This window comes from Kogia breviceps, chromosome 18, assembly GCF_026419965.1.
Source record: "Kogia breviceps isolate mKogBre1 chromosome 18, mKogBre1 haplotype 1, whole genome shotgun sequence".
NCBI lineage: Eukaryota > Metazoa > Chordata > Mammalia > Artiodactyla > Physeteridae > Kogia > Kogia breviceps.
In genome coordinates this window covers 14,131,453-14,158,337 of record NC_081327.1, presented here as the reverse complement: position 1 = coordinate 14,158,337, position 26,885 = coordinate 14,131,453, and the positions used below count along the sequence as shown (strand labels likewise).

The window sequence follows — 26,885 nt, the reverse complement described above, 5'->3', positions numbered from 1 at the left end:
AGATATGTATATGGACTTCTCACTGAATTGTTATTTAGACATGTAATTGTAAACAAAAATTACAGTCCAAACTTCAACTGTATTTCAGGGCCAGTTTTTGCTCACTCCTTGATCACCTCATGGTCACCACACTTTTGCTCATTGACCCTGGAATCCAAATATTCTTACCTTTATTTTTTTTATTTTTATTTTATTTTTTTTGCAGTACGCGGGCCTTTCACTGTTGCGGCCTCTCCCGTTGCGGAGCACAGGCTCTGGACGCGCAGGCTCAGTGGCCATGGCTCACGGGCCCAGCCGCTCCGCAGCATATAGGGTCCTCCTGGGCTGGGGTACGAACCCGCGTCCCCTGCATTGGCAGGCGGACTCTCAATCACTGCGCCACCAGGGAAGCCCTATTTTTTATAATACAGATACTAAGAAATTATTTTCCCCTTCTTTTAATCCATCAAATTTAATTTTAAAATGTGACCATTTAATTTTGAGGGTCAGAAATTTGAGGCGGCCTCAGCTGAGCAGTTCCTGCTTGGGAAGGGGGGAGTGGATCTCTCATGTGGTTCCAGTTGGATGTCAGCAGCAGCTACAGTCATCTAAAGACTTGACTTGCCCCAGATGGCCCATTCATATAGTTGGCAGATGATACTGGATAATGGCTTGCTGCTTAGCTGGGGCTATTGACTAGGGCGCCTACACATAGGCTCTCTAGCATCATGATCTCAGTATGGTTGGACTTCTTTCATGGAAACAGCTTTCCCCAGAGTTAAGAGTTGAAGCCTCATCTGTTCCCTTGTCAACCTTTCCTTCTTTAGTATGAATTCTTTGCTGTTGTATAGAGTGAGTTATAACTAATCATTCTTACAGTCATTTCATTTGAAGTGTTCCCATCCATTGTGAATTCCCTGGTGTTGTAAGGATTTGAGCTATGGCTATAAGCTTTCATATTTATCATTTGTATATGACCAGTAAGATAGTATTTTATCCAGTTAGAATTCTCTAATGTTGAGCAAGGAAGATACTAGATGCCTCCCTTTGTCTAGTATGACTTTGATTTCAAATAGGCATTCTTATGGGTAAAGGCAATCTCACATTTATTACATGTGTCTGGTATTTAGGATTTGAGCTGTGGCTAAAAGCCTTTGGACATGCATTATATTTGGATTCCCAGTTTTCACAACATTCATAGAGTTTCCCTCTAGTATGAATTCTTGCATTTGAACAATCACCATATTGATACTATTTACAGCTGTCTTCCTTCAGAGTGAATTATCTCATGTTGTGAAAGTTGAGTCGTTTGATAGTTTCAACATACATATATCCCAGGACCCAGCAATTCCACTCCTAAGTATATACATGAGAGAAATGAATATATGTACACCAAAATATAAATACATTCAAAGAAGCATTATTTATTATGACCCTAAGCTGTAAACAGTACAAAAGTCCATCAACAGTAGATTGGATAAATTGAAATATAATGGAATTTTATACAAAATGAAAATAAATAAACTTCTGCCACATGCACTAATGATGAGTTTTAAAGACAGAGTGATGGATGAAACAAGCCATATATGAAAGAATACATGTATAATTTACTTTATATAAAGGTTTATAATATGCAAAAACTATAATGTTAGAAGTTAGAACTGTGGTTAACTCTGAGGTAACAACTTTTATACCATATTTGCAATGAGAAATACAGTCACACCACCTTTCTTTTAAAGCAGTTCTGTTCACAGTGTGGTCCATGGACCACTGCCAGGCAGCCTACTGTTTATTACTGGGTCACAACAAGGTATATATTAAAATTTAAAATAAGCAATTTTAAACGTTTGTAGCAACTTGATAGAGGAATTTATGTCTGGTGAATCTAATAAAAATTTTAAGCTTGTATTTTCAATGACTTTTATCATTTAATTTGTCCAGTAATTCTTTTTATGTGTTTTATAGGCTAGCAAATAGTAGGTAAATATGTGGTACAGTACCTTAAACTGTTTAATATTATTACATTTGCAAGCAACATCATGTACAGGGCTTACTATGACTTTAAAAGTTTTCACCAAAAAAAAAAAATCATAGATTTTAGTGAATTCCCATGGTTTCTATCTTGTGAGTTTTCTGATGGACAATGAGGTTTGACTTACAACTGAAGAACTTTCCACATTCTTTACATTCATATGGTTTCTCTCCTGTGTGAGTTTTCTGATGGCGAATGAGGTTTGATTTCCTACTAAAGGCTTTCCCACACTGAGGACATCCATTGGATTTCTCTCCGGTATGTATTCTCTGATGAACAGTGAGGATTGCCTTCTGGCGGAAGGACTTCCCACATTCATTACAAATATAGGGTTTTTCTCCTGTGTGAATTCTTTGATGGAGAGTGAGGGTTGTCTTTTGGCAGAAGGACTTCCCACATTCGTTGCAAATATAGGGTTTCTCTCCTGTGTGAGTTCTCTGATGTACAGTGAGGGTTGTCTTCTGGATAAATGCCTTCCCACATTCATTACATTGATATGGTTTCTCTCCTGTGTGTGTTCTCTGATGATCAATGAGGTATGACTTCTTTCTAAAAGCACTTCCACATTGAGTACATTCATAGGCCTTCTCTCCTGTATGTGTTTTGTGATGTCTAGTAAGGGTTGCCTTCTGGCGGAAGGACTTCCCACAATCCATACAAATGTAGGGTTTCCCCTCTATATGTGTTTTCTCGTGAAGAGTGAGGGCTGTCTTTTGACGGAAGGCTTTTCCACATTGACTACAAACATAAGGTTTCTCACCTGTGTGAATTCGCTGATGTTCAATGAGATATGACTTCCTTCTAAAGCTATTCCCACAGTAAGGACACTGAAAGGGTTTCTCTTCTGTTTGAGATCTCTGATGCATGATAAAAATGGACTTCCTACAGAGGAACTTCCCATATTTGCTGTACGCGTGGGCCTTCTTCTCCATAATATTTTGTTGGTGAACATTGAGATTTGACTTTTCGATGAAGCCTGTTCCATCTTTATTGTATTCAAAGGGTCTTTCTCCTCTGTGAACTCTAGTATGTGTAAATAACATTCCTTTCATAAGGAAGGGTTTTTCACATTCATTATGTTCAAATGATTGCTCTGGAGTTTGAACCTTCTGATGTTGAATAAGCTCTTGTTTACCACTCAGACTCCGCTCTGTTTGTTTATAGAGATTCACTGCAGTATGAATTTTCTCATGTTTAGTATTAAGGAGTGATTTCTCCCATCCATTACTCTCACCAAACTTCTCTCTTACAGGACTTACATTTCTAATGACTAATTCTGAAATATTTTTTAAAATCTTTCCATCAGGTTTATATTCACATAGCGTTGTTTTTGAAATAATACGGTTCTTGCTGACAGTAAATGTTTTCCCCAAAATATTATTTCTCTCCTTCATTAGCCTTTTGTGGCTGATGGATACAACTGATCTAGAATGCCTGTCTTGATATTCTTTGAACTTCACCAAAACATCTTCAGCTTTCCAATCTTCTTCTAGAAAAAATACAATTAACACCAGTAAGTCTTCACATAAACGTTATGGATAATATATATATACAAACAACCCATGGTGGGACTGTCTATCTCACTACTGTAGTCTACAGAAAGGCCAAAATAAATTACCTCTTGGAGGGAAAATGTATATAACATTAAAATGAGGAAAAATTGCCATAAGCAAACAACACCTATATCTTTGGGATGTTGTAAATATAAGCTACATTGAGCAGGTGTAATAAACACAAGGGCAAGTAAGCAGAAGATAAAGGATGGTGAAAGTGGGATTGCTCTTGGAATGGGCAGATTCAGAGATAATGGAGGGAGCCTATCAAGGGTACTAAACAGTAAGCAATGAAAATGTTCAGGTGAAGATGAAAGACTATATATTTATTCCCTAATGACTAAATAAGTGTTATAAAATACTTCCATGTGTTTCTTCCTCACTTGTATTTAGCCCACCCATGGCAAATGAACTTTCTCAGGACTCATTTCCTAGTGCGAACAGACACACTAGTCTATAGTCTAGACCCTAACTCTCCATATCAATGTAATTTTTTTCTCTTGAAAGGGAGGAATTGGGAAAACATAATTCCATTAGGAATTGTAAAATAAACCAGAGGACAAAGCATATCTGCAACATGAATATAATCACTGTTATGTTCTGACTGCTGCTACCATCAATGTATTCTTCCAGAAATGATCAATAACTAAATTCTCTTGACCGTCAATTATAACTTTTCCTCCTTTCAATTTGCTAAATTACTTTTTCAGTTTTAGGGAAGGATGGGTTCAAGTTTTCCTCCCAGTGGAGTAACATACCTTAACTCTGCTATTTCCTATTGGGGCTGTGAAAGATTGAATTCTTCAATGTATACGTACAGCACTGATTGGCCTTAAAAACTATATCTTACTACTGTTGCCTTACTACCACCCATATCTGGTGGGGCAATTTTAAAGATGGATTCATCTTACTTACAACTTGCATCTTATTTACAACAGCGCTTTTATCCCATCAAACTAGACATCGAAAGGTAAACAGGTAATACTATATCATGTATTTATAAAATGGAATACTTCAGTGAAATTTATACAATGGAATACAATTCAGCAATAAAAAGGAAAAAGCCTACTGATACATAATGATAAAAGGGATGAATCTCAAACATTTTTCAGATTTAAAGCTTTATGCAAAAGAGTACACGTCGTACAATTCCATTTATGTGTAGGTTCTAGGACACATAAAACTAATCTGTATCAATAATTGGAATTATACTGCCTTCCTGAGAATTCAACCACCTGCAGGGATATGCTACAATCCAATTTATCCAAAAGCCTTCACATATTCTTTCTACACTTCAATGTCTATTTTTTCTGAAATTAGTGTATAATTATAGTCTGGACCATCCATTTCAAGCAATTTTTCAACAACCTGCTATTTTCATATACTGTTATATGTAAAATGCTCAATTTGATAATAATGCCTACCCAACTAAAACTTATGCTCTTGGACGTCAACATTTTATTGACTATCTTCTTTGAAACCTTCTGAGTATACATGAACACACTTATAAGTGGTAAAGAGATATGATCTTGACATGTATATCTAAAAAGAACTTACCATTAAATGATTTTTGAATGGATGAGAAAGATGTTTTCCTTGCATGCTACCACAGGCCATCAATCAAGTAACGAATATCTAGCCTCTGCTACAAGCCACAGTAAGGAAAAGTAAAAGAGAGGACCTTATTTTGAGGGAATTGTTAATCAGATAGGAAGAGAGGCCTCGGATAAAACAATGTTGAATCAGGTAGCAAATTACTAGGTCATATCAGAGGATTTGTCTGTTTGCATGTTTATAGACACTAAGTATAATGTGAATGCAGAAAACAAGGAACTGACATGCTTTGGAGTCATCAAGGAACATTTCATGAGGAAGTGAAATTTGATCTTTTAATCAAAGGATATGTAGTATCGTGTGGTAAAGAATATATAATCTTGCCCAAAGAGAAGTCTGACATTTGCCTTTGGATTCTGGGAGGTAATCTCTAAGTCCTTGGAGTGTCATGCCTGAGAGGAGTATTAATTGCTTGGGAGCCTTTGGCCAGCCAGAAAGTAACATGTGATTTGGAGGGGGTGGTCTTTGAGTCACACCAACAATGTGATTGAGAGCGGGGGGCTTTGGGTTACAGAATATTAGCTCAGTCTCTTAAGGGGCTAGAAACTTAGGTCAGCCACATGAGCAGTCAAGCATGCCTATGTGATGGAGCCCTAATATAAGCTTTGGACAATAGACTTGGGTGAAGCTTCCCTGGCTGGCAGTATTCTATATGTATTGTCACAGGGAAGTAATGCTGTCCATGATTCCAGAGAGAGGACTACTAGAAGCTCTGTGTTTGGTACTTTCCTGGACTCTGCCTTATGTGCTTCTCCCCTTGGCTAATTTTAATCTGTATTCTTCTCTTACAAACCATAACTGTGAGTATTATAGCTTTCAGTAAGTTTTGTAAGTCCTTATAGAAAACTATTGATCCTAACAGTAGTCGTGGGGACCCTTGAACTTACAGATGGTATCAGAAGCAAGGGTGGCCTTGTGTGTACTACTGTACTCTCTTTGTAGTTGGCTAACTTTGCAAGTATCCCTATGGTTATATGGCAGCTGTCATATAATGAAAGGTCCAGTTGTGAAGAATAAAATCAATTGTATTGAGTACATTTGGGAGACTCGAACAGATATTAGCAGGAATTCTTAGTCAAAAGAGAAATACTGGGTTTCCCTGGTGGCACAATGGTTGAGAATCTGCCTGCCAATGCAGGGGACACGGTTTCTAGCCCTGGTCTGGGAAGATCCCACATGCCGCGGAGCAACTGGGCTCGTGAGCCACAACTACTAAGCCTGTGCATATGGAGTCTGTGCTCCACAACGAGAGGCCACGACAGTGAGAGGCCCATGCACCGCGATGAAGAGTGACCCCCCCCCCTTGCCACAACTAGAGAAAGCGGTCGCACAGAAATGAAGACCCAATGCAGCCAAAAATAAATAATTAAATTTGAAAGGAAAAAAAAAAGAAATACATGTGGAATGACCAGATGGGATATTATTCTGTCAGCCCTTGAAATAGAAGGGATTTGAATTTCATATAACAAGTGATATCTTTTTTTGCATATTGACTGAAAGAACTGGAAAAAAAATCATGGCAAATCCAAATAGTAATTACAGCAGCCCACACCTGAAATAACATGGCTCTCACTTTTGAAGATGTCAGTGGCAAACGAGAATATGAGGATGTAAAGATATCTTTGTGAAATAAAGATATTATGTGAAATAAAAAACAAATTGTGGAGAGATAATTTTTTAAATATTGCAGAGATGATGGAATCAACCTGATGTTACAAGAAGCTGACTACAGGAACAAAAGGATATACAAAGATAAGATAAAGTTAATGACTGTTATTTCTGAAATATCAATAAGCAAAAGGATGAGACAAGTGATGCTATATTGCTGTAGGCAGATTAAAATATACCAGTAGAGTCCAAGTGGGAGAAATGGGCTGAAAATGGCTATTTGAAAGCCATTCACATAAAACAAGGAAATCACAACTTGAGAATGGATCAGATTATTACAGTTTACATGGCTTTTATAAAGACAAGAACTGAGGAAGAAAGATTCTTTAAGGATACCGATGAGAGCCTACTGAAATAAAATCCATTTATTCAACAAATATTTATTTTTTCAGAGGGAAGAAAAGCAACCAAGATGAAAAAGGCACTCAGGAACGTAGGATAAGTTTTTCACCCAAATCAAGGTGGGTACATATCAGGAATCTGAGCACTATGTTATGAAACATGGAGATTTATTGGCAAGAAATTTATTGAAAGAAGTGATACTGAAATTATCACTTTAGTCCAAGGCATATGGATTTTGAAATCCAACAGTTGGTCTCACAGTGAGAATGGGATGTGAGACTGAGTACAGGAAACAAGTAAAAGAGTAAAGGAAAGAAAGGAAATGAAAACTAAGAGGAAGATTAATATTAGCAATGATTACCCTTTTATATTTTGGATAGATTTAAGAATGCATATAAATAGGAGACTATAATAAAAGAAGAAAGATAAAGAGCTGAAATGTTAAAGAAAGAGATGAAAAACAAGAAGAAAGGCCTAAACTAACAGTTTCCAAGAGACCCTTATGGGAGGTCCACAGAGTCAAAAATATTTTTGTTAGTAATAACACTTCAGGGGGACTTCCCTGGTGGTCCAGTGGTTAGGACTTCACCTTCCAGTGCAGGGGGTGCAGGTTCAATACCTGGTCAGGGAGCTAAGATCCCACATGCCTCGTGGCCAAAAAACCAAAACAGAAAACAGAAGCAATATTGTAACAAATTCAATAAAGACTTTAAAAATGGTCCAAATCAAAAAATCTTTAAAAAGAAAGATAATAATGACACTTCATTGGGACTTCCCTGGCTATCCAGTGGTTAAGACTCTGTGCTCCCAATGCAGGCGGCAAGGGTTCAATCCCTGATCAGGGAATTAAGATCCCGTATGCTGCACAGTGCAGCCAAAATAATAATAAAAATAACAACACTTCATTATTAACAAAAATAATAGTATTTTAAACTGTGTTCTTATTTGCATTAGTGGGGCAAAAGCACTGGTGGGTGTCTCATGGAATTTTAATTTATAGAGGTGACTGAGTGATGACACAGAGAGGCTAATGCTATTAAAAACTATTAAAAACTTCCCCCCTCACGGGGGGAAGGGTAAGCTGGGACAAAGTGAGAGAGTGGCATGGACATATATACACTATCAAACATAAAATAGATAGCTAGTGGGAAGCAGCCACATAGCACAGGGAGATCAGCTTGGTGCTTTGTGACCACCTAGAGGGGTGGGATAGGGAGGGTGGGAGGGTGGGAGGGAGGGAGACACAAAAGGGAAGAGATATGGGGACATATGTATATGTATAACTGATTCACTTTGTTATAAAGCAGAAACTAACACACCATTGTAAAGCAATTATACTCCAATAAAAGATGTTAAAAAAATAAAATAAAATAAAGAAACCAAGAAGTTGATTCTAAAATGTATTTGAAAAAGAACATGATCTGGAATAGCCAAAACAATTTTTTAAAAAGAAGAAAGTTAAGAGGACTTCCTCTGGCATCAAGACTTATTATAAAGCTACAATAATCTAAGACCAGATGGTATTAGTAATAGGACTTAAATTATATCAGAGGAAAGAATACTCTAGAAATAGACTGACACAAATACAATCAAACAATTTTTGATAAGATCATCAGAGCAATTTAATTCAATTCAACAAGTGATGGGACAAATTGATATCTATATGGAAGAAAACAGACTCTTAACACTTACCTCATACCATAAATAAAACTTAACATGAGATGGATCATAGAACTAATTTTAAAAAAGCAAAATATACATAACATTTTTAGAAAAAAAAACCAGGAAACTATCTTTACAACCTAAGGCAAATACTTGTTTGAGAGGTCAAAGAAATAATGATAAAAGAAAAAAATGATAAACTGGACTTCAAAAACTTGTGCTTATTGAAAGACACCATTAAAACAAGTAGGCAAGCCACAGACTAGAGGAAATATATGCAATACCTATATCAAACAAAAGACTTCAATTCAGAAGATGTAAAGAATTCCTACTATTGAAGGAAAAAAAATATTACCCAATAAAAAATGGGTAAAACATTTGAACAGATACCTCTGAAGAAGATATAAAAAGCACTTGAAAAAGTTCTCAACATCATTAGTCATAAAAGAAATCTAAATTGAAACTGCTAAGATATGCTACCATTCTTCAGAATAGTACTTCACAATGACCAAAATGAAAATATCGATAACATCAAATGTGGAAGAGAATGTGGGAGGCAATCAAAATTCTCATACATTGCTTGTAAAAGTTTAAAATGCTATGGTAACTTTTAAAAACTGGCAGCTTCTAAAATGTGAACTATAAACCTGCCTTACGAATGAGCAACACCATCTGATAGGTATTTACTGAGGAGAAATAAAAACGTGTGTCCACAAAAAGATTTTTACAAGAATGTTCACAGTAGCTTTATTCATCATAGCCCCAGGGACTTCCCTGTCGGTCCAGTCGTTAAGACTCTGTGCTTCCACGGCACGGGGCTTTGGTTTGATCCCTGGTCAGGGAACTAAGACCCCACATGCCATGCAGTGTGGCCAAAATAATAATAATAGTAATAATAATAATAGCCCCAAACTGAAACATTTCAAATGTCTATCAATAGGAGATGAATAATAAACTGGTATCTCCATTCAACTGAATACTATCCTGTTTAATTAAAATAAACTATTTATATATGCAAAACATGTATAAATCTCTCAGACATTAAGCTGAATGAAAGAAAGTAGACATGAAAAATGTCCAGAATAGACAAAACTAATCTATGTTGGTAGAAATCACAGTGGTGATCGTCTTAGGGAGGGATTGACTTGGAAGAGGCCTGATGGAACTTAATGGGTTAATGGAAGTGTCCTTTATCTTGATTAGAGTGTGAGATACATGGGTTTATACTTCTGTCAGAACTCAAAGAACTTTACACCTAAGATCTCTATGGACGTTATACCTACAAAGCATGGAGTGGATTCTTGGTAAAGTAATAGGAGCCAATAGCTCTATAAGTATAAGGCACACAAGGAAAAGATTTATGTGGGGAGCGATATTCAAAATAAAATTTATATTTTAGAGGTATGGAAGTCAGTCATGTATAGACACTTCAAAGATCTCAGGCCTTTAAAAATAGATCCCTAATAAGACAGCTACTATCTGAAAAATAAGAAGAAAAAAAAAGAAAATAACAGTTGTTGGTAAGGATGTGGAGAAACTGGAACCCTTGTGCATTGTTGGTGAGAATGTAAAATGGTGTAGCCACTATGGAAAACAGTATAGCAGTTCCTCAAAACATTAAACATAGAATTACTATATGATCCAGCAATTCTGCTTTTGGGTATATACCCAAAAGAAAGCAATGACTCAGATATATATTTTACACTCATATTCATAGTAGCATTATTCACAGTAGCCAAAAGGTGGAAGCAACCAAAGTGTCCACTGAGAGATGAATGGATAAACAAAATGTGGCACAGACATATAATGGAATATTATTCAGCCTTCAAAAAGAAGACAATTTTGATACATACTATAACATGGGTAAAACTTGAAGACATTATGTTAAGTGAAATAAACCAGTCACAAAAAGGACAAATACCATATGATTCCATTTATATGAGGTACCTACCAGTAGTCATATTCATAGAGACAGAAAGTAGAATACTGGTTGCCAGGGCCTGGTGGGGGGTGGTAATGGGGAGTTATTGTTTAATGGGTACAGAGTTTTACTTCTGACAGATGAAGGGCTCTGGAGATGGATGGTGGTGATAGTGGCACAACTATGTAAAAGTACTTAATGCCATGGAACTATATGCTTAAAAATGGTTAAGATGATAAATTTTATGTGTATTTTACCACAGTTAAAAACACAGATCTCTGAAAATATTCAAAGGCATCAACTACCTGAGTCCACTGGACTTTTATCTATACAGACTCACCGAGGTAACTCTGACTTGGAAAAATTTTCTCTGTTGTCCATAGCTCTTTTCCTTGTTCCAACTTGTAGATCATATCGGGTTTAGTCATGTGAAATCCTAATAATAAAAAATGAGACTTGGTCTAAGCTGTTTGTCTTCAAAACTATTGAAGGAAGAGAAAGATACAGCTTCAAGATGGCAGACAAGGTACACATTAACGTCCTACCACAGTTAATGCCTTGCACTAGGCCAAGTGTGGACACAATCATGCTTTCTGCTAACAGAAAGGGATTCATCACCTCTGATCTTTGAAATTCAAAGTTCCATATGTTTCAGAAATTCTTGAAAGGAGATGCATGACACTGAAAGATTCAAGGAATTTTCCTTACCTACAGAGATGAGGTGACAATAGTTTTCCAACATGACATCCCTGTAGAGGTCCTTCTGAGCAGGATCCAGTTGCTGCCACTCCTCCTGGGTGAAGTCCACAGTCACATCCTTGAATGACACTGATCCCTGTAAGGGCATAGTCTAGTTCATCCTAAAGTAATTGAAACTAGTTAGAACTAGATATTGGAGACCATGTTCAGTGGTCAAACTGGTTTTCTTACTTGTGTTTTATACTGTAGAAAATTCTCTCTGAAAATACATTCATCAGTATTTACTTATTATCTCATGCTAAAAATACATGAGATCATACTCTTTGCCTTGAATGTGATTGGTTGCTTGGTGCACGAAAACAAATAAAACCCTGACCTTGCTCATAAGAAGTTACAGGCTAAAAGAAAGGCATATGTGTAAATACATACACTCAACAGATATTACAGATGCAATGACAGAAATATGTACAAGGGAACATACTACAAAGTAAAAAAATTTCATTTTCTATTCCAAGACTTCATTGAAGACATAAAAATTTTGTACTCACAATGAATATTTTTTGTAGAACTACATGTCACTGGCTTTTAAGATTCATGGGGAGAGTAAAACCAGTCAGTAAATTCAGGAAATAGCAAAAGGTACAGTATGTTAGGAAAGAGTCTTTGAGCTGTAAGAAGAAAAAGGTTTATGGAGGTAGGCAGTAGGCATATTTATGTAATAATACTGGATGTTTTTTTCTACAGAGCAATGGTCTTAAAAATGTACTGAGCACACTCCCAACATATTTGTATTTATTTATAAATCATCAGTTGGCATTAATAGCAATCTACATTGTTAACGATTACTGTTCTTGAATATAAACTATTAGTATTTTCCTCCTTTTCAGTATATTGTCTTGTACATTCCACTGTAATGGATACCCCACTTTGGGTCTGCTGCTTTATGGAGTATAAAAAAATTGAAGAAATGTTAAGTCATCACATATGTTATGTGAAAAAATTTGTACTTTAGAGGCAATACTCTCGAACACTAGAGAAGGCTTGAGGTGTGTTAGGTGGGAAAGACCATTAAGTAACCACTGTTAGAGATGTATCCAAGATTAAAATGGTATTAGTGGTCTGGACAGGAGACAATTGGTTGCTTCATGATGAGTTTCAACAGAACTGGTCATAAATTGGTTGCAGAGTGGAAAAAAGAGAGGCACAGCTCTTAGGTCACCTGCATAGCAAGTAGGTGGGTGCTGAGACTAGAAAATGGAAATTGGAAGCAGGAGAAAGAAAAAGCTGGACCAAAGGAGGTAATGAGGTAAACCTTGGACATGTACTTGAAATGTCTATGAAACATACAGGTATGATAGCTGTTGGAGGTTGGATATATGGTTCTGACACTCTGGTTAGAGGTCTAGGATGGAGAGAGGTATCTGAGAGTCACTAGAATCAGATCAGTATAACCTCTGGAGTGAATATGATTGTGCATACAGAAAAAGAGACAGAGAGGAGAAGAGAACCAATTACCATCTGGGGAAAACCCAGATTGGTATTTCAGAGATCGGTAGATGAAGAGGAATTTTCTGAAAGAAAGATATGGAAACAGGAGAAAGTACCACCTTTGATTCAAGAATAGAATATCTCAAGAGTGGATTAGCAAATGCATCTCCTTCTCTTGCACACACATATAAAGATTAGAAGAGGGCTTCCCTGGTGGCGCAGTGGTTGAGAGTCTGCTTGCCAATGCAGGGGACACAGGTTCGTGCCCCGGTCCGGGAAGATCTCACATGCCACGGAGCGGCTAGGCCCGTGAGCCATGGCTGCTGAGCCTGCGCGTCTGGAGCCTGTGCTCCGCAACGGGAGAGGCCACAACAGTGAGAGGCCCACGTACCGCAAAAAAAAAAAAAAAAAAAAAAAAAATTAGAAGAAACTAAAAATATAAGAATAAATCTATAACAGCACTGAAACAGTGGAAAGGTTTTCACTGGTGGGCCACAGTTTTTAGGAATTGCTGGCAGACATGGATAAAATAGAAAGATCAGAAGCAATGTAAAATTTCAGTTTTCTGTACAAGCTTGCAAGCAAATCTCTATCCTAAAAACCTCACAAAACAGGAAATCTAATCCAAAATAATAATGTGATCTACCAATTCTACCTCCCACTAAACCTAGGTCAGTGGAGACGATCAAGGTTTTTGCATGTCTGCTCCCTGACTCCTTACAAATTTAGATCTCAAATCAGTGTCTAGACAAAATAGATTCATTCAAGTAATATATTCCCATTTAAATGAAGATAATATATTTCTGTTCCAGCAGTACTTTTATGAGAGGACTAAGAAAGGATATGATGAACGATACACCCAATCAATATGCAAACATTGGCTACAACTAGAAGGTGCATTTGGGGAAGACTTAAGTTTATCCGGTTGGAATGAGAGAAACTGGGAAGAGGACTGCAACTAGGGTGAGGCAGGTAAGACACGTAGGGTACAAAAGTTAGAGCTGGACAGCCCTGAGGGTCCTTCTTAAATTTTGTACCTGGGCCACTTGTTTGCCCTACTGGATACCAGTTTGAGGGAAGGAAATCCCAATATCCAGAAAATTTAAGGATAGGGAAGCAAATGTTCATATAACCTAAAAACAAGTTACTTCAGAAAGAGAGGAAACATCATCTCACCTGAGACATGGCTTTGATATTTGCAAGAGATGAAACTTCTCTTATGAGCTCTTCTTTTGGAAAAGGGAAGAGTCCTGAGAAGGCAGAGATGGGAAGATACAAGGAGCCATGTGAAACCATATTTGACTTAGATCACCCAGAATAACTCAGTTAAATCTACATGTACCCCACACAAATCCAGGACAGAGATTAGTAGGGAAATGGACAGATCCTGTTGCCTTATCAATGCCAGAAAGCTAATCTTCTGGTGAGGTAGAATAGATTCTGGGGAATCTGTTGTAGCTTGGAGAGAGGGAACATTTTGTGTTTCCCTCTGCAGCTCTACCTTCCATCTGCCATGGAAGACAGATTTATCATATATTTCCAAATCATTCTTCATGGATTTCCTACCAATTTACACTGTCTCCAGCAGTGCATGAGAATACCTCCCCACACTCTAATGAATGCAGTTGAAAATAACTTCAATCTCTGCCTACAAGATATATATATATATTCTAATTTACACATTTCTTATTACAAGAATAAGTTTTTATTTCTTTTCTGTGATGACATCTTATAGTACATCTGTTTTTCTCATAGGTGTTTATTTTCTAATTGGTTGACATTAACTTCTTTTTCAATTTAATAAATTAAACCTTTATCTATTTTAAGTTGAAAGTAATTTTTCCTAGCTGTTCATGTAACAAAGTGTTTATGCCTTGTGAAGATTTTTTTCCCTGTATGTTTTATTGTTTAGCAATACTATGTTCTCAGTTGATATGAAATGCCATCTCTATCATTATTACATATCCCTATATACTTGAGAATATTTGGACTTTCTATTTAATTTCTCTACTTCATCTATTTATTGATTCACCTGTGTGTACTTCTAATTAGCATAGTTAATTATTGGAAATTAACCATTATTCATTATTAATTTATTAATAGTAATTTAAGTATTACCTACTGAACAACTCTTTTTAGTATTACAGGTATGGAAATAGAAAAGAAATTGATCTTTCCACACTGTAGGCTTTCAGGCAGAAAGAAGAATAGTTTGCTAAATGAATTCTGAAGTATTGACTGCTACAGTGAGTATTTTAAACAGCAAAATAATATTTTAATTACTAAAATGAGACTGGTCTTATGATTAAAAGTATACCTAATGGGCTTCCCTGGTGGCGCAGTGGTTGAGAGTCCGCCTGCCGATGCAGGAGACGCGGGTTCGTGCCCCGGTCCGGGAAGATCCCACATGCCGCAGAGCGGCTAGGCCCGTGAGCCATGGCCGCTGAGCCTGCGCGTCCGGAGCCTGTGCCCCGCAAAGGGAGAGGCCCCAACAATGAGAGGCCCGCGTACCGCAAAAAAAAAAAAAAAAAAAAAGTATACCAAATACTTTTATATCATGGAATGCCTGAAGAAGCTATTGACCCTGCCATAGATTTCATCCAGAAGCAGGAAAACTTACTCATATATCAGTGTTGAAAGTGCTAGTTATGGGTAAAAATTGTTTTTTCCTGCATGCTACCTATACTAATCATTTTAACACATTGGTTTTAGTTCATATAAAACTTCCCTGTAACGAACCTTACCATCTGGGAATTATGAAATCTTACCTCTTCCTTTCCAATACTCATACCTCTATTTTATTTGCTAAATTGCTACTGAGTTACAATTTTGCAGGCAGACTTAATGACCACTATTCAGATAATCAAATCTTACTACCTAACTAGTGGTCATACAGAGTCTCTCAATCACAAATACTAACAGTAGGTTACAAACACATGCAAAGTTACATTCGATCACGTCCTTCAGAAAAGCACCGTCTCACAGCACCCCCATGTCATTCACAATCTCAGACAGCACATTACTAATTCCAGGCAAGGTCACAAAAATCACATCACAAATCATTTCGCTTCTCCATAGTCACCTGCGGTCTCAAACACGACTCACACCTAACCCGAAGAGAGACATATGCAGAGGAGTCCTTCACACACAGTCAGCCGTAACATCCCACAGAGCAGCACGCATCCCAAACGCAGCAGGTTGGACACAGGAGGCCGCTTCCATTTGGTACACACGCACACACACACAGCATCCTCTGTGTGAAGCCGTAACATCCCACAGAGCAGCACGCATCCCAAACGCAGCAGGCTGAACACAGGAGGCCGCTTCCATTTGGTACACACACACACACACACACACACACACACACACACACACACACACAGCATCCTCTGTGTGAAGCCCTGCTCCCTGCGATGGAGATTCGTCGGGGTCAAAACAGACAAAATCTCTCCTCGCAAAACTCGCTCCAGGTCACACTCGATTGTCACCTTCAGGGTCACGCCCATGGACCACGCCCGAGGCCCCGGTAGCACAGATCTGAGTGTCTGGTTACCACGGCTCGGTTCCGGTTCCCTCCTCATAATTGCCAGGCCCTGTTTGGGCTCCCGGTTTCCTCCCCAGACTGCCCACCAGGTCCCGCTTCCCTAGTCTGCCCTCCGGGACCGGAGCTCCCAATTCCCGCCTCCTCCTCAGAGGCCCTAGGACCTACCAACCTCACCCCCGCCAAGGCTCAGTCGTCTGCGCCTGCGCACTCCCGCGCGGGCTGGCGCTCCCAGGAGTCTGCGGGGCGGCGGGTTAGGAACCACAAGGTCCCAGCTGCGGACGCTCGGGTGTGTTAGTGTCGGCGTCCGCGCTTTTCCGGGTTGGTCTGCGTTTCTCACAGGCCTTGGGGGGAACTGATGAACTTCGGCCTCTGGTTCTTTTTCCGCTAGCCTTGTGGTCATCGTTTTCCGTGCGGTGAGTTGAGGTGACCCGGGTCTGGGTGAGGGAGGAGCTTACTGCCGGAGTCCCGGAGTTTCCCAGACACGGATGCGGCAGGTGGAGGCAGGAGCCTCGGGCCTTTGTGAGTCAGCTGCTGAGGAAGGTGATTGTGGGTGGGCATGTATGATTGTGTGACTGCATCAGTGTAAGATACACATATGAGTGTCTGTATCAGAAAGAGCGAGAGCATGCGAGAGCGTGTGTGTGAGTATGGGGTCGGGGTGTGTGCGTGGTGGGGAGGCTCTGGCTGGCTCAGATCAGCTTCCTAGGACTGAGAGGGGGCGGGGCCTTATTAATGACCGTGGTCGGCGGCGACTGTGAGGTGTTACACTGTGACCAAGTGATCCTCTGACAGCACTATTGTGACTGACTAGAGACAGATCCAAACTGGCCTAGTGTGACTTTTTTTACCTTTAGGAGGGTGGTTTCATTTTTGCAGTTCTAGCATTGAGGAATCAGTGGACAAGATCCCTGTGTGACTCAGCCCGTGCCTGTCAAAGACTGCGAGCCCCTTGTTAACCACAGAGGTCCCCAGTTCTAAAGCATGGCCCCTGTTGCCTTCATCATTGCACCCTGTATCTATTGTCTAGCCTAGTGCTTAATACACAGGCATGCAGTACATTAAGTGTAACCTGTTTGGGAGCTAATTGTCAATTCCATGGTTTCTTGGAATTTGTTGCACTGGGCTTTCTTTCACCGCCTCTGTGTTTTCACCTGTTATAGCCACACTGCGCAGAAATGCTAGCTGCACAAAAGTGGCTAGCATTCTAGGTCTCAAATATTCAAAGGGAAGTTGAATATTTGAGACCTAGAATGAAGGTTCCAACTAAAAAAATCAAAGCTCTGTGTTTATTATGGGGATTTTAGAGCTGGAATTGCCCTCGAGGCAGGGTCCTGGGAAGACATGATATTAAGGCACCAAGAGTAAGAGTCCTTCCTCCAAAGATTCCTCTTGGAAGCTTTGTGGGGGCAAGCTGCATATTGCAGATCTACAGCATTTTCATAGCTTTGTTGACAGGAAACTGCTGTGAACACAGAAACAGATTCTGCTCCTAGGCTTCAGTCAACCTGGCTTTTTTTTTATGATACAGGGAAGGGTGAAGAGTATTCTAGTCTTTCTCTTACTACCATTGGGTATATTTAACATGGATGATGGAGGCTTGCTAGTGGTGAAGAATTTGTTCTTATTTAGCCTGTCTTGGTATGAAAGGCCTAGTATGTCATGATCCCCTTTTCCTTCCAAGTTTTGCTGTATCCCAAAAGGAGGGCCATGAAAGGAGAAAAGTGTTGCAGCTGCACATCTCAAAGCCAAGCTAGAGGTCATTTTTTTTAAACATCTTTATTGGAGTATAGTTGCTTTACAGTGTTGTGTTAGTTTCTACTGTATAACAAAGTGAATCACCTATATGTATACATATATCCCCATATCCCCTCCCTCTTCCATCTCCCTCCCACCCTCCCTACCCCACCCCTCTAGGTAGTCACAAAGCACCGAGCTGATCTCCCTGTGCTATGCGGCTGCTTCCCACTAGCTACCTATTTTACATTTGGTAGTGTCATATGTCAATGCTCCTCTCTCACTTCGTCCCAGCTTACCCTTCCCTCTCCCCATGTCCTCAAGTCCATTCTCTATGTCTGCATCTACTCCTGTCCTGCCCCTGGGTTCATCAGAACCATTTTTAAATTTTTTTATTTTTAAGATTTCATATATATATGTTAGCATACAGTATTTGTTTTTCTCTTTCTGACTTACTTCACAATGTATGACAGACTCTAGGTCCATCGACCTCACTACAAATAACTCAATTTTGTTTCTTTTTTATGGCTGAGTAATATTCCATTGTATATATGTGCTATATCTTCTTTATCCATTAATCTGTTGATGGACACTTCGGTTGCTTCCATTTCCTGGCTTTTGTAAATAGTGCTGCAGTGAACACTGTGGTACCTGACTCTTTTTGAATTATGGTTTTCTCCGGGTATATGCCCAGTAGTGGGATTGCTGGGTCATATGATAGTTCTATTTTTAGTTTTTTAAGGAACCTCCATACTGTTCTCCATAGTGGCTGTATCAATTTATATTCCCACCAACAGTGCAAGAGGGTTCCCCTTTCCTAGAAGTCATTTTGAGGTTTCTGTTTCATGGAATGAATTTTTGTTTATCAGGATATAGAATAACTTCATCTTAAATGCCCTGCCAAATAGTGACTAATCCATTTACCTGCCCAAGACTTCTATTCCCAGTTAATGATAGTACCATGAGGATGGATCCCCTTCTTTACCAGTTTCTTATCAAATGCCCTTCCTACAGTTAATTTTTGTATAACCACTTGGCAACACTTTCCCCTTGTGCTGTTTTTGTCTAAGCAGTCCCATGACACAGAAACAGTCCTCCTTTACATGGTGATTTGTTAATGCTTAGGTAGAATCACACATTAGATACTTTAGATTTTCTTCAAAGACATGAGTGGGAAAATGGCAAGGTAGGAGAGGGTTTGATTGATTTCAGTAACAGTCTTCAGTAAAAACGGTCTTCTGTTTTGGAGACCTTTAAGAATATTATTAGGGGTATGTACAGAGACATCTCTTTCAAGAAGGGCAGAAATTTTTTTCCAAGGAATTAGGAGATTTATGTGGTACCAACCAGTTATTGAATAAGATTTGGCAGCATCAGTTTTTTTCAAGTCACATAATTGTGTAGACTGAGTCAGCAATGTATAATGGCCTCTGAGTCTTGAGCAGAGGTCAGCAAACCATGACCCTGCAGGCCAAATCCAGCTTGTAGCCAATTTTTTTTATGGCCTGTGAACTAAGACTGGTTTTAACATTTTTCTATAATTGACAGCATATCAAAAGGAAAACAATATTTCATGATGTGAAAATTATATGAAATTCAAATTTCAGTGTTCATAAATAAAGTTTTGAATTTTGTCAAAAACTTCTATGGAAATTTGTTTTCTCTCTTGTTATATTAGCACCTGCATAATATCCTTGATTTTCTCTTTTGCCCACAAAGCCCAACATATTTACTATCTGGTCCTTTACAGAAAAATTAACTGACCCCTAATCTAGAGTATCTGGATTAAAATCTTGGTCTTGTAAGTATTGGTGAATTTGGGCAATATATTCAGTGTCTTTCTGTTCCAGAGTTTATTGTTTGTAAAACACAAATAACAGTACCAATTTCAAAGAGTTTTTATGAGGATTAGGAGAGTTAATATTAACAGCTCTAGAACAGTGGCTGGCAATAATAAGTGCTTAAATTAAAACCTGTTATTCGGGGACTTCTCTGGTGGTGCAGTGGTTAAGAATCCGCCTGCCAATGCAGGGGACACGGGTTCGAGCCCTCGTCTGGGAAGATCCCACATGCCACAGAGCAGCTAAGCCCGATGCACCACAACTACTGAGCCTGCATTCTAGAGCCCACGAGCCACAACTACTGAAGCCTGTGCACCTAGAGCCCATGCTCTGCAACAGGAGAAGCCACTGCAATGAGAAGCCTGTGCACCGCAACGAAGAGTAGCCCCTGCTCGTCACAACTAGAGAAAAGCCCGTGCACAGCAACAAAGACCCAATGCAGCCAAAAATAAAATAAAGATATACATAAATGCATAAATTTATAGAAGAAAAAACCCTAAAAACCTGTTATTGGGACTTCCCTGGTGGTCCAGTGGGTAAGACTGTGCTCCCAATGCAGTGGACCTAGGTTCAATCCCTGGTCGGGGAACTAGATCCTCCATGCTGCAACTAAAGAGTTCACATGCTGCAACTAAGAAGTCTGTGTGCCGCAACTAAGACCCTGCACAGCCAAAATAAATAAATAAGTTAAAAATATTAAAATTAAAAAGAGCCCTGTTGTTATTATGTGGATATCCTAAGTTATCCCACATTCATGAATGAGGAGCAATGAAAATATAAAGTTAATTGTAGTGGGCATTTTTAAGAAAACAAGGTATATGCTTAGATGGTCTATAACAGGTATCCTTCACCTTAAATGATTTGCCCTGGAATTGTATACCAAATTATTGTATATTTATTAATGTATATTTTTCTTGGGGAAAAAGTCTATAATTTGGAGACTGTCAAAGGTGTACAGGAACCAAACAGGGTTTGAATCACTGACCTAGAACCAGTAATTTACACCTGGAAGTGAACTTTAAGAGGAGTTTGTCCCAAAATAATTTCCTGTATCATGTAAATATAAGGTTAATCACATTACATTCAAGTGATTAATATTATATGGATACAAAAAGAGATTCTAGTATGAAAAATACAAAGTGTAATGCTATGCAGTATTCATGTTTATGAACAAAATTACTCAAATTGCTAAATTATAAATCAGTTTAATTATTATAATGGCATTTCTTACCAATTTTTCAAGGATTGTATCCAATATGGTACCTTAACTGGTCTTTCAGTAGAGAAAGGCAATGATAAAGCCACATTTATTAAGCCTCTACTATGAACCAAACATTGAAAGTGTCACTTACCTGAATTGTGCACATTCACAGGCAAATCATTTTTTTTTTTTAGGACTGAAGATTTTTCTTTTAATTTTTATTTTATATTGGAGCATAGTTGATTAACAATGTGTTAGTTTCAGGTGTACACCAAAGTGATTCAGTTATACATATACATGTATCTATTCTTTTTCAAATTATTTTCCCATTTAGGTTATTACAGAATATTGAGCAGAATTCACAGGTGAATGTTAACATGGAAAGTGTCTCACTATGTTTATGAAATACAGTAAAAGAAGATACAAGACTTGGTAGGTTTATTTATTTTAGTCATACTGATTTTAGTGCTTTTACCTGTCATTTTGCCAGTCTGTTTGCTCACAGTTTTCATAAGAAGTAGAAGATAGCCCTCCCTACAACGCTTTTTTTTTTTTTTTTTTTTTTGTGGTACGCGGGCCTCTCACTGTTGTGGCCTCTCCCGTTGCGGAGCACAGGCTCCGGACACGCAGGCTCAGCGGCCATGGCTCACAGGCCTAGCCGCTCCGCGGCATGTGGGATCTTCCCGGACCGGGGCACGAACCCGTGTTCCCTGCATCGGCAGGCGGGACTCGCAACCACTGTGCCACCAGGGAAGCCCCCTACAACGCTTTTTAGAAAAATGCTTTATATGGAAATAGGATGTTAATTTCTGATGATCAAATGAATGCAGTCTTGTTGAAAAAAATTACTAATCCAAACTGCACTTATAAAATCAGAAGTACTTATAATTTTAGCATCTAGAAGTAATCACTATTAACATTTTGGTGTACATTCTAAATTTTTCCTTATGCTTATGTTTATATGATTTTGCTTTTTTCAGGAAAAAGAATGACGTGAATTAATCATTTAAATGAATAAAAACCTCTCTAGCTCTTAGTTTGAAAAAGGAATTCAACCCAATCAATGGTTTGTTATGCTTCCTTGTATGTAGTGTCAAATGACAAAACTCAAACAATTTGGTAACGGGTTTGATGTCTTTAATTCAAGGGAAACAATCCATGGATTGGGGGAGTACAGTGCCTCACAAGCAGTAGAGCACTCTCCCAAGGGGTTTTGGGCAAGAGAGAATTTTATAGACTGTTAGAAGAGACAACAGGGAAATGGCATAATTGGCTAGGAGGTCAGGGATTTTCTTATAAGGCTAGCTGGTCCAGTTTTCTAGGGTAAGGTAAGCTAGCCAAAGCTGAGTTGAAAGATTGTGATTGGTGTAACGTTAGATTTCCTTAATAGGTGTTTCCTGTAAATGCAAGCTGACTTAAGTTTACATTTGTGATGTGGGCTGGAGTGGCCCCCATTTTGTGGATCCTGATACACAAATTAACTTTATCAGTAGGGATAAGGAAGTGACAATGACGTCCAACTGATTTGACAGACCTTTTGCAATTTTACAGATAACAATTTATGCATAATTCCAGGGGAACAAATTATCAAGTAAAGCTACTCAATTAAGTATTTAATTTTTTTTAACATAGTTAGATAACTTTCAGAAAATAGCGCTAATACTTCAAGACCAAATATCTTAGGAGGCTCCATTATATAAATTATGCTGACAAGGATGAGTTTGTAATTTCAGGTAACAGAATTAGATGTTAGTAGTTATAAATATGCATAGTTATAAATAACCCAGCATAAAAGTCTGGGTTAGACAGCGAACAAGATTGATTTTTTGTTAATATTTTCAATTTGTTACTTAAGTGGGTCAGATTCTCTTAGCTAGCTTTATGAGGCAGAATGGTGTCTATCTGTAGCTGCTGTCCTCTTCTTTCTCCCATTCTTTGTGGGTAATGTTGGTGAAAACAAGTTACATTTGTAAGCTGTTCTCTGCAATATATTAGCATTATAAGGAAGAGCAGGCCTAAGAAGCTCGAATTTCACTTTCAGAAAAAATGGTAAGCAAAGAAGAGAATTTCCTTTAATGGTAACGGATTACAGGATATGAAATAGTCTCTTCGTCATCAATAAAAAATAGATAATATTTTGTTGGTTTTATTTTTTCACTTAATCCTGACAACTCTTTGAGGTACTAGGTACTATTGTTTTTCTCACTTTATTGATAAAGAAATCTAGGCAGTACAGATAATATACTTATGAACACACACAATAACTTTTAGAGCTAAGATTGACATTCTGAAAGTTTAACCACAGAGCTTGTTCTTATTTACAACTGCACATAATCTCTCGATAAGTTTTTAACCTGCCTGTCTTATTAATTCATTACAAATGTCTTTCCTCAACATTTACTATGAATTAGGGTAATCACCTTTAAAAACTATCATACATATTAATAATGGCTACCAATAATTTTTTTTTTTGGCTGCCCCATGTGGCTTGTGGGATCTCAGTTCCCTGACCAGGGATTGAACCCAGGCCCCAGCAGTGAAAGTGCCAAATCCTAACCACTAGACCACCAGGGAACTCCCATCAATAATTTATTTAACCTCTTTTCTACCCTGAGATATTTATGGTTATCAAAACTACGAATATCCTTAAGATATATCTTCATCTACTTTTATATGTTTCCTGCTCACAATATGCCAGAACTTATTCTAGTACTTGAGGGGACACCAGCACTAAAAAGAGGTAAGTTGCTCATTATTAAGCAAAGATCAAATATATGTGGGAATAAATGTAAGGTAGACTGTGATAAAGGCTCTTAAGTCAGATGACACATGTTGGGAATGCATATGGAAGAGACATTCTGATGACAGCATTCTTAGGTTATGACCAGATTATACTGGAAGACATAAAAGGTCTGGGGAGGTAAATAGGTTTTATTCAAGAAAATTTTCGTGAGATTAGATGTAACAATGAGACTAATAGAACAAGATTAAACAGGTGTTTGGCAGTCATCAGGGCTAAAAGGAATGAATTAGAAGTGAATTAAACCCATACATCAGGAAGACATGAAGGCAGCATTTAGAACATCAAAACTTATGAGACTTCTCTCAGGGACCTTTAACCGTTCTTTTCTAGGCAAAACTCCAAATTCCTTTGCCATATGTAAAGATCAAAGTGTTAAATCAGGTGTTGGGAGCAGAAAGAAACAAAAGCCATTCAGAGTTGGCATCTATTTTTTTTTTTTTGCGGTACGCAGGCATCTCACATTACAGAGCATAGGCTCAGCGGCCATGGCTCACGGGCCCAGCCGCTCCGCGGCATGTGGGATCTTCCCGGACCGGGACATGAACCTGTGTCCCCTGTATCGGCAGGTGGACGCTCAACCACTGCGCCACCAGGGAAGCCCCAGAGTTGGCATCTATTTATCCTGAGCATCTCCTCAAGGTTCAGGGAAGACTGTTTAAGACTACTTCTTAATTTAAGAGTGGCCAGGTATTAATATAAACATGCACTTTAAAAGTCTTTAAAAAGAAAGCTATTCTTCAAAAATATATTAATATTAATACCTGGCCACTCTTAAGAAGTAGTTTTAAATAAAAAAATCACCGACAGCACAGAGAAGCAATGCTAACATAAGGTTTCATAACTTTCCAGATATTTTTCTTTCTCTGTTTATATATATGTACATTTTACAGGCAAAATGACCTTATATTTATGTATTTATTTTTAAAAAACTATTGAATATGTTTTGAATATTTTCATACTTTTTCCAAGCTTTATTGATATATAATTGAACATAATTAACATAATTGAACATTCTTAACTACAAATTTTTTTATAACCGTGCATTTAATGACTACCTTAGTAGTCATGAATGGATGTTCTATAATTTATTTAAACCCATCAGTTATTGCTAAAGCTGAATCTTACCTGGGCATTTCCTTCTACTTCTACATGGGAGTTCTGCAGCTCCCGTGTCTTGGCCAACTTTACCTCCCCATCTAGGACCCTCTGGGAACATCTGTGTCATTTCAAGTGTATACCTGTTCTGCAGTGTCACATTGGCTCCTGCTGGGTGGAATGCAGATGACAGTAACTTGCTCAGATGTATTTATTCAGGGGAATAATATAGGAACTGAATAGTTTACCCTTTTATCTGGGTCTCACTGAATACAAATATCTATGTACCTCCCCATTCAAAATCTACTTGTTTTTGTTTGTTTTTTTGCGGTACGCGGGCCTCTCACTGCTGTGGCCTTTCCCGTTGTGGAGCACAGGCTCCGGACGCGCAGGCTCAGCGGCCATGGCTCACAGGCCTAGCCGCTCCGCGGCATGTGGGATCTTCCCGGACCAGGGTACGAACCCGTGTCCCCTGCATCGGCAGGCGGACTCTCAACCACTGCGCCACCAGGGAAGCCCCAAAATCTACTTGTTTTGAACTTTACATAATAATAGACCTTTGTAAAAAATAATTAACATATTTTTGGCTGTGTTGGGTCTTCGTTGCTGCACATGGGCTTTCTCTAGTCGCGGCGAACGGGGGCTACTCTTCGTTGCAATGCGCGGGCTTCTCATTGCAGTGGCTTCTCGTTGCAGAGCACAGGCTAGGCACACAGGATTCAGTAGTTGCAGCACGCAGGCTCAGTAGTTGTGGCTCGCGGGATCTAGAGTGCAGGCTCAGAAATTGTGGTGCACAGGCTTAGCTGCTTCGCGGCATGTGGGATCTTCCCGGGCCAGGGCTCGAACCCATGTCCCCTGCATTGGCAGGCGGATTCTTAACCACTGCGCCACCAGGGAAGCCCAAAGGTAGATCTTTTTTTCCCCAACATCTTTGTGAGATTCATCCATGTTGCTGCATGTAGCAGGCACCTTTTCTTTTGCTATATATTCCATTATAGGATGTTGTACAGATTATTTTTCTATTATTCCGTTGTTGGAAATTTGAGTTGTTTCTAATTTTTCTTGAAGAGATACTACTGCTATGAACATTATTGTACATGTGTTTTGTGGACTTAAGCATTCATTTTTGCTGTGGAGATGCACACGGAAAGGATTGCTGGGTTATGTAATACATCTATGTTTAGTTTTGTAGACACCAATGAACATATTTCCAGTATGTTATGCTCTAACAGCCACTGCATGAGAGTTCTAGTTGTAATAAGTTAAGCATAATACTGCAATCTTTATGATAACCACTAAGAATAATGTATGAAGTATAAATTAATGGGGAAAACTAGAATAATAAAAGTATTTGACTAATACAACAGAAGGTAAGAATGGTGGAATAGAACAAAGAAACAGAGGGGACACATAAAAGCAAATGTTGGTGTACCCAACATTATTAGTAATTAAATTTAATGAAAGTGGATTAAACACTCCAATAAAAAAATTGTTGAAAAGACCAAAATCAGTCATATGCTTTTAGCAGCTGAGACATATTAAGTATAATGACACAGAAAACGAAATATGAAAGAGGTATAATGCAAATACTAAAGGAAAGTTGGTGTCTCTCTATTAAGATCAGAAAAAAAAAGGACTTATGAGAGATAACAGGGACATTTCATAATGATAAAAGTTTACACCTAAAAAGAAGATATAGTGATCATGAA

General features: G+C 38.5%; 2 protein-coding genes across 11 annotated transcripts in view; one reads left to right on the top strand and one right to left on the bottom strand.

Annotated features, from left to right (window-relative positions):
• LOC131744965 (zinc finger protein 260) overlaps positions 1 to 26,885 on the top strand; it is a 141,461-nt gene that overhangs the window by 50,225 nt on the left and 64,351 nt on the right. The window contains exon 1 of one of the 3 annotated variants that reach the window (XM_067019112.1): positions 16,733 to 16,915. The exons of 1 other annotated variant lie outside the window; for it this stretch is intronic. The gene's annotated coding sequence lies outside the window, so the exon portion shown is untranslated. Of the gene's footprint in view, positions 1 to 16,732; positions 16,916 to 26,885 lie in introns of those variants that run through there. One more of the 3 variants, XM_067019114.1, reaches the window with a different exon arrangement.
• ZNF382 (zinc finger protein 382) lies at positions 83 to 17,023 on the bottom strand. 8 transcript variants are annotated; one of them, XM_059045022.2, is made up of 6 exons: positions 16,447 to 16,667; positions 15,276 to 15,422; positions 14,135 to 14,208; positions 11,480 to 11,606; positions 11,112 to 11,207; positions 83 to 3,500 (listed from the first exon to the last, which is right to left on the bottom strand). In XM_059045022.2, exons 2-6 carry the CDS (start codon positions 15,394 to 15,396, stop codon positions 2,077 to 2,079), a joined length of 1,842 nt encoding a protein of 613 aa, XP_058901005.1. In that variant the 5' UTR covers positions 15,397 to 15,422; positions 16,447 to 16,667; the 3' UTR covers positions 83 to 2,076. The 8 variants fall into 8 exon arrangements, with proteins under 8 accessions (XP_058901005.1, XP_066875204.1, XP_066875205.1 ...); XM_067019103.1 differs by lacking the exon at positions 15,276 to 15,422 and adding an exon at positions 12,019 to 12,138 and having other exon boundaries at positions 16,447 to 16,632; XM_067019104.1 differs by lacking the exon at positions 15,276 to 15,422 and adding an exon at positions 12,019 to 12,052 and having other exon boundaries at positions 16,447 to 16,632.

What these genes read in the sequence shown, in the direction of transcription:
- ZNF382 (XM_059045022.2), bottom strand. Translation starts at nt 15,396, where the DNA reads ATGGCTCACGGGCCTAGCCGCTCTGCGGCATGTGGGATCTTCCCGGAC. An exon ending in ATATCAAAGCCATGTCTCAG is followed by an intron (nt 11,607 to 14,134) that starts GTGAGATGATGT and finishes ATGCCCTTACAG; the next exon opens with GGATCAGTGTCATTCAAGGA. An exon ending in TTGTCACCTCATCTCTGTAG is followed by an intron (nt 11,208 to 11,479) that starts GTAAGGAAAATT and finishes TTTTATTATTAG; the next exon opens with GATTTCACATGACTAAACCC.